This window comes from Triticum dicoccoides, chromosome 3A (assembly GCF_002162155.2).
Source record: "Triticum dicoccoides isolate Atlit2015 ecotype Zavitan chromosome 3A, WEW_v2.0, whole genome shotgun sequence".
Taxonomy (NCBI): Eukaryota; Viridiplantae; Streptophyta; class Magnoliopsida; order Poales; family Poaceae; genus Triticum; species Triticum dicoccoides.
In genome coordinates, this window is record NC_041384.1 from 521342509 (window position 1) to 521351083 (window position 8575).

The 8575-nt window shown below is 47.7% G+C and overlaps 1 protein-coding gene across 1 annotated transcript; it reads left to right on the forward strand.

The window, feature by feature from the left end:
* The first annotated feature begins 2515 nt into the window (after positions 1–2515).
* LOC119268936 (probable WRKY transcription factor 65) lies at positions 2516–4237 on the forward strand. The gene is made up of 2 exons (XM_037550656.1): positions 2516–2817; positions 2999–4237. Exons 1-2 carry the CDS (start codon positions 2537–2539, stop codon positions 3612–3614), a joined length of 897 nt encoding a protein of 298 aa, XP_037406553.1. The 5' UTR covers positions 2516–2536; the 3' UTR covers positions 3615–4237.
* The last annotated feature ends 4338 nt before the right edge of the window (positions 4238–8575 follow it).

Here is an 8575-nt window from a genome sequence, read left to right on the forward strand (position 1 = left end):
GGAAAACCGTATTTGACGCATTTTTCGGCAGATTGCCGTCCATTCGCACGGGTACTACACTCATGGGCAGGCCCAAATCATGCTACAGGCGTCCATTCGCACGGGTACTACACTCATGGGCAGGCCCAAATCATGCTACAGGTTTTCCTTGTTTTGGGAACCTTCCAGAAGGTTGTATGGTTTTATGATTTTTATTTTCCATTTGATTTTTTACCGGTTTTTTGGGGGTTTCCTTTTTCTTTTTCAAGTTCACTTGTTACAAAAAAATCATGAATTTGAAATTTTGTTTAAAATTTCAAAATATATTCCCGTTTGAGTTTTTTAACTAATTCAGAAAATGTTCCTGTTTAAAAACTTGTTCACAAATTAAAAAGTAGAGAATTCTTTAAAAATGGCATATTTTAGAAAAAGTTTCTGTTTATCAAAACATGTCCAGAAATTCAAAAATGATCAGTATGTTCAAAATTTATTCCTGTTCCCAAATTTCTTCGGGAACTTTTCAAAATCCCTCGTTTTCCAAGAAAATGTTTGAAGTTTTAAATAATGTTTGAGTTTTCCAAAATTTGAGAAAACGTTCAAGTTTCATATTTTTGGTGATTTAAAGTTTTTCAATAGTGTGAAAAAGTGTCCGCGTTTTCTAAAAATGTTCGCTTTAAAAAAAATCAAGTTTTCAAAAAATATATTCATAATTTAAAAAAAATTCTCATTTCCAAAACTATTTAAGAATTTTAGTTTTTTTATAAAAAAACTGACCAAAAAGGCGATACAGTATTTCCCCGGTTCGCTTCAGTTTTCTTGTGCTACAGTGCTTCGATGCGTACGAAAAGTAAACAGGCAACACAGATGCCTTAACGGGCAGGCCCGATTTGCTCGCTTTTTGTGCGAATCCATGGCAGTTTGATGCTTTCGTTTTTGGGAGCAGTTTGACACTTAATGCGTCCAATGTTCCCTCAAAAGAAAAAAAGCTTAATGCGTCCAGTAGGAACTCCCGTGCTCACGATTTCTTCAATATGGCAGCTGCACCTGAAGAGTTTGGGCCTTACCGGGCGTAATAGACTTTTCTCAGCTGCTGCCAGTTCTGCTGAACTGCTGCCTTGTCCGACCCATCTGCAAGTCATAGTATAGATGCAGAGCACTGAATCCAGACATGCAAGACCATTGTCCGTACCAGCATCGTCGTCTACCCCGAGCCCGCTTAGGGAACACTACACACAGAGCCAAACCACAACACAGTGGGAGCGGTGTGAACTGCTCAAATGGTCTTGACAAAATGTCAGAATCTTCCATCCGCAGTCTCCTTTTCTATTGCAGCAACAGCCGTTTCCGCGTGGCAACGTATGAACTATAGCTAGTTAGCAGCACAGCGATTTCAGGGATAACCTAATCAAGTTGTTAAGCCTTTGTCAAACCTTGCTGTAGTTTTATATTGCATGCATCAAGCTAGCGCCGCGCGATGCGGTGATGCCATGCGCCTCATAATTGAGACCGGAGTGGGAACGAGTCGAGATCGATGAGAAGTTGAGGACATGCATCCGATCGAGGATTAAACAAAGAAACAAAGCAGCAGAAAATTGGGATGGTGATGCGATGGCTGAACGGGTTTGAATAACCCATTAAAATTTGCATCATGGCATGCACGGTCGATCGATCGAGCGCACAATCTGTCTGTAACGCGGTGATTGGTTTGTACGCGGTTTACAACTGTATCAAGCATTTTTTTTTTGCGAGCTAACTGCATCAAGCATGACAGTGCAGACTAACCTAGAGTTCTAGACAGTATAATTATGATTATCTGAAATCGCAGACATCATTGTTTCTCCTCCAAGCAAAGAGAGAACACCAGGTCTGTACCAGAATTACCATGCCATTTACTGGTCATGCATGTAGCTGAAAATTCTACCATGAGACATCGTCAAGAAAGCTCTTGAAGTCTAAAAAACTCCCGCGATTATCCTTTCAACCACCCCTGCGCGTACATATATTCTAGAAAACTGCTACTCCTCGTCTACTCGCCGGTCGATGGGTGCGTTATTGAGATCGAAGGGACAGCTGACTGATAGATGAGATGACGATGACACCGATCGACGCAGAGGTTAGTGCATGAGATGAGATAGTTGGGGAGGCGTCGCCGTCACACGCTCGATCGTATTCTCAAGCCAAGCCTGTCTCTCTCTTGTTGTTTAATCCCCCGCCCGTCGCAGCGTGCGCGCCCACAACCCCACGTCCCCGTCCCCGGCCACGGCCACGGCCAGCCCCCACCCTATCGCACGAATTCGAACAGCGCCGCAGCGTCACGACGGCACATGATACAGGCGCGCGCGCACACACACGGCCTCGTGTTTGTTTAGTTCACTCGCACAGCCCACCTCCCGGTTTCTTTATATCCGGCGGATCGCCGGCTTGTCCGTTGCAGCCGGTGGCATATCGATCCCTACCCCCTCCGCCCCCCGCTCGTTCTTCCGACTCCATTTCCGATCGGTCGATTGCGGCTGACAGCTCCACCGTCTGCTAGCTTGTGCTTCTCCGATCTTGTTGCATGGACGGCGAGTGGAGCGACGGGGCGGTGTCCGGCGGCGAGCAGAAGGCCAGCGGGGACGGCGTTTCGGCGGACCGCAACAGCCCGGGGTCGCCTTCGCCACCGGCGGTGCCGTCGACTAGCGGGAGGAGGCGATCGTTGCAGAAGCGAGTGGTGACCGTGCCTCTCGCCGACCTGAACGTCCCGCGGCCCAAGGGCGTCGGCGAGGGCAACACGCCGACCGACTCGTGGGCGTGGCGGAAGTACGGCCAGAAGCCCATCAAGGGCTCACCCTTCCCAAGGTACGCCCATGTACGACCTAATTTAAGTCACCATAACTCTGCAATTAACTCGGACTTTGTACTGGATTGGGACGGCATGCAACGGATTAGTTTGCTCCGTTTGACATGTTCTTGTGCTCTTCGATTGAGACCATGCATGGTGAGGTTTGCTGATCTGGGTTTGGTGTTCAATTACGAGCAGGGCTTACTACCGGTGCAGTAGCTCCAAGGGGTGCCCGGCGAGGAAGCAGGTGGAGAGGAGCCAGGCCGACCCGGACACGGTGCTCATCACCTACTCCTACGAGCACAACCACTCCAGCACGGCGGCGAGGGCGCAGAGCCGCCCGACACCGACACCGAAACCCAGCAAGGAGCGGCCGCTCCCGTCGCCCGAGCCAGCGAAATCCGACGGCACGCACCATGGCACCGCCAACGTTGCCGGCGGTCTAGTCACCGCGAGCCCGGCGCCGGCCATCGAGGTGCACGACGATTTCCGGTGGCTCTACGACGTCGTGTCGGTCACCTCGTCTACCTCGCCCTCCGAAGTCGAGGCGGCCGACGACATGCTGCTGTACGGGCCCATGTTCTTCGGCAAAGCGGTGGTCGAGGTCGACACGGCCGCGCTCCTTCCGGACGAGTTCGGCGGCGAGGCCGTCGGCCGGGAAGGAAGCGAAGAAGACGACGCGATGTTCGCGGGGCTCGGCGAGCTGCCGGAATGCGCCATAGTGTTCCGGCGGCAATATGCCCGCGACGGCCTGGCGGCAATGGCAGGAGGGGTCAAGGTCGAGCAGCCGGCGGAGGGCACTGCCATGACGTGAGCATGTCTTGTCTGACATGTGGGACAGGCCTCCAATAAGATGGATCGAGCGGACAAAATTGCAGTTTTAGTTTCATGTTCGTTCTCTTGCGCTTTTGTTGGTTAGTTTTCTCACCTTCTTTTGGTATACCTTCTTTTGCTCATACATTAGCAAAGTTTTAAATAGCGCGCTAAGCATCTTAGCGGCGGACCTCTTTCAAATGCTATAGCGTGCTATAGCGGAGCTATAGCGCGCTATTTAAAATATTTTTGTTTATTTGTTTGGACCAAAGTTTTTTAGCGCAAGACCTTTTTTAAACGCTATAGCGTGCTATAGCGGAGCTATAGCGGGCTATTTAAAACATTGTACATTAGCACACAGAAGAATCTGAGGTCATTACGATTGCACATATTGATTGGACGAGAGATTGAGAGGGATACAAGCCCCTTTTGTCAATGGTTTGGTTGAATCATTTGTCTTGTAGTAGTATTCATCAATTCAATACTCCGGTCGCCGGTAGATACACACAAATAAAAAGTGGTGAGCATTAGAAGATCTTCAACTTTTGCACTGCTACGTTGTACATTGCCTAGGTCAAGGTCATTGTCATGACGCATGAAGAGGATAAGCTTGAATTCCTCATGGCGGTGGAAATCTTTCAATCTCAGCAATTACTTGTCAAGCACTCTGAATCCTACTTCCTCCATTTCAAAATATTTAAAGTTTTAGGTTTGTCCTAATTAAGCCAAACTTCCTTATGTTTAATCAAGTTTGTAGAAAACTTTATTAATATCCACAACATCAAATGTATAGAGCATGGAAATGTACTTTATGATCAATACGATGAAACTAATTTAATATCTTATATATTGGTATATTTTCTATAGACTTTTGAAACTAAAAAAGGTTGGCTTAAAATAAGGGCCTCTTTGGTTCATAGGATTCTAAAAACGCTGGAATAGAGAAAAAACCATAGGATTGAAATGTCATGGTCATCTCAATCCTACATGATTTGGGGTTGTTTGATTGCATCATAGAAAAAATAAAAGATTCTTTCAAAGAGGTTTTATTAGATGCTAGAAAACCAATATATGGAAAGTAGGACAAAGAAATCCTCAAAAAAAAATCTTCAAAATCATACTCCCTCCATTCCACAATGTAGTGCTTCATCTATTCCTGTGCAGCTGTGCTTCAACTTTGACCGTAAATTTAACTACCAAGACCGATTGCGGCGGGAGCAAAAATTATATCAGTGAATTCGTATTCGAAAGAAGTTTTCAATTATATATTTTTTTCTCCTGCCGCAGTTGGTCTCGTTGGTTAAATTTATGGTCAAAGTTAGACCTCGGTAAGCGCGGGCACACTATATTCCGGAATGAAGAAAGTATGAATTAAACAACCAACATAGAAAGCAAACCCTAAGGATTAAAATCCTCCAAAATTTCTGAAAATCCTTAGAATCATAGGAGGCCTAAACCTAAACTTCAAATGCTTTCAAACGGAGGGAGTACTCGCATGCCATAAAAAAATACTTCTATTTTTATGGCCTGTCATATAAAGATAGAATTGATATGGATAGAGAGACATTCGATTGATTCGCGAAATGGCTCGTCGATCCAAATGAATCATTCTTCTGGTCTCTCTCTGCCCCCCGCCCCGAAACTGACCCACGACACAGCGCCCACTCGTTTCGCGCACGGGAAGGCAGCGGAGTTCAGTTCAAAAGACTGCGGCGGTGTGGAGCAGCCACGACACGAAGTTCCTTAGCTTGGAGTAAAGGGTTCGCTCACAACCTCACAAAACATGAAGAAAGAAATGAATAATGGGCTAATTTCACGTCTGGCACCGCATGTCATGGTATGAACCGACGCCTCAACTTTTCTCCGCGGTTTGGCATGGCAACGAACATTTGGCACCAACTTGCACTCCTATACATATTGGTTGACTCCCGGCCGGCCTCTCCCGATGCGCGATGCACACACGTCGGCGACCGTAGCGTGCCCAGCTAGCTAGCTATTCGATTAGATATGGGTTGACCAGGTAAGCTGCCGGCCAGGGTTACCTGGTGAGGTGTTACTATGCGCTACAGTAGTGTGCTTGGATATTTGCTTCATGCGGAAGAAACGTCGGGCGTGAGAGTGGCACCGCAGCACGCAACGCGGGCGCGCACGAGGGGCTTAACAAACAATCCCAAGTAAACGCGGCACGGCCAAGCGGCTGTTTTTATAAGGCCAGATCTGATCTCGACGTCTACCTCGACTAGCTAGGCTGCTAACGACAGGGAAAAGGTTGACGACGGACCAGCATCGCCGTCCACAACACCACAGGGGTGAAGGCCTCGATCTGCTGAACGCATGCATCCGCACCGCGCGGCAGCAACTGGACTGGAACTACAAGTCTGCTTCTGCATAGCACAAAGCCACAAACAAATTACGACTGCTCAGGACAGTGAAACCCTGCGACGGCCGGCGAGCGACCAAAGACAAAGAGGAAGCAAACGAAGAGCTGGCAGATGCAGAGCTAGCAGGTCTCTCTCTGAAGAAAGCAGCAGCAGCAGCAGCAGCACAAGGAATTCCCAATCCGCGCACGCAAAATCGCAGGGCAATTCTCCTTTGGCACTAGCTGGGCTAGGGCTAATCAGCATGGTCACCAGAAAGAGCATGCATGCATGCAGCCTTGCGTTACCGGTGCCAAAGGAGAATTGCCCTGTAATTCACGGTCCGCCGCATTGCTGGTTGCCGCTGCTGCTGCTTGTGCTGATCGTAGGCAAGTGCATATATACTACTAGCGCGTGGCCGGCCTCGAGAGACGGATCCTGCGCGGCATATTCTCGAGGCGGGGGCTATTCGGAAGGAGCTTCCTTCTTGATTGATGGCGATCGATCGGGACATCGATTCTCCGGTGGGATTTTGTTTCCGGAATGGAATGCTGGTCCCTTTGTTTGGCCTCTATTCCCTCCCTCTAAAAGCAAGAGAGAGCTTTCGTTTCTCCTCGGCGTACGCGGCTTGCTCTGCTTCCTTCAGATACGATCCATCAGATCGCTCACAGCTCGACTCTCAATCTGACTGGCAGCTTAGTTAAGCCAGGGCACATTCCGCAGGATCTTCACGGCCTGCTACTGCTCATCCTTCGCCTTTCGGCCCGACGGCAACAGAGCACGTGCACCCTTGCATATGCGAGTTGCCAAGAAGTGGATATGCGTCCACTTTTTGAGACTAAAGAGCGAGGACTTGTTGCGAGCAAAATCACAAGTTGTTTGGGTCGACATGTTCAGATTTCATGCATGCTTCTGAAGCTCTTTCTACCAGTAGCATATATCTGCGGCATATGCCACATGCCGCATGTCAGGAATATTCAGAGAGATTTTGTAAGATCGTAGGAACGATTGATCAGTTGCGGCCGGCTTAACCGCAGCAGACACGTCAGCCCGATCATACAGAACGATCAACCAGTCAAGGACATGTTTGGGAGGGAGAAGGAGCTACTGGATATTACGGTCGGATCGAGAAAATGCCGATTCCATATGTCATCGTCCGAGACAGCCACACAGGGGCTTCCCAACCCTTATACTTTGCTAAAGAAAATATCCATCCTACGCACTGTAGCGCGTGTCCAAGACCGTGTGCGCATCTATAAGTATGGAAGGCGAAAACCTGAAGGTTCAGAGACCAATTCACCGAGAAGCCTGTGCTAAATAAGGCGTAGCAGAAGTCAGGAGTGTGGGCACATGATGATGATGGAGTAGGGCTCATGCATTACCGGGCTAGTCTTCCTTTGCAGTGTTCGCACCCGCGCAAGGTGGCGATCCACCGGCCACTGCCAAAGGAGATTTGCCCAGCAATGCACCACAGCGCCCTTACATTAACAGAGTTACCATGGAATGGATCCTCTCTTGTGGTCTAGCATGTACATGCATTGCCAGCTGATCACTGCATTTGCATTAATCATCTGGATGCCTTTTGCTATTTGTGAGTCCAAAGTTGGCATATCTGAAGTTTTGGCTCTAGGGAGCATATGCTCGCTGGTGAATAGTAAATTAAAAACAAACAGAAAATAAATTCTAAAAATTATAATTCTTTTTGTAGTTGTTCATGTTAGTGTAACAAGTGTGTTTCGAAAAACATTTGCTAGTGTAACAAGCTTGCTTGTCAATTTTCACGCGCAACGGGGTAGCATTGCTTCGTCGGAGAAAAAAACAAAATTAAATGCACCATTTGACGGTAACATTTGTCGGTCCACTTCTTTTTTTGCACAGGTCAACATTCTTAAACTTTTTGCCTAAAGATTTGCAGGTACTATTTGGGTGTGACAATGAACACATATATTTTTTTCCAAATTTTTTTTGACCTTGGCATAATACATTTTTGGCGCCTAGATGCATATACTCCCTCGAGCCAAAAGCAACATATAATGTACTCCCTCCATTCCATCATGTAGTGCATATAGATTTAAAAAAAATCAAACCTTACAAACTTTGACCAAATTTCTGGAGAGAAACATCTACATATAAAATGTCAAAATATATCATTAGATTCATCATAAAATGTAGTTTCAGAAATTTTAAATTTAATATTGTAGATATAAACAGTTTTTTCTATAAATTTGATCAAAGTCTGCAAAGTTTGACTCTTTAAAAAAATTATACGCATTACATTATAGAATGGGATGGAGGGGGGAGGGGGGTGGTATGTCCTCTACACATGTGATTTTTTTTATATTACTGTAAAGAAAGACAATGGACATTTCATACTTCCAGTCTGGAATCCAGTAAAAGCAGGAGGAGCGGCTCCCTAGGGTTTCCCTCGCCGCTGCCGGCTCCCCGGCCGTGCATCGCCGCCGCCGCGGCCGGCCCCCGCCGCCGCTTGCCCTCCCCCGCCCCTTCGCCCCCACCTCCTCCCCCCTTCCTCCCCTGTAACCCCCGCGTCGCCTCCCCGAGCGGGGCGACCGGGGGCCTCGACCCGTCTCTCCTCCGCGCTCCCCTC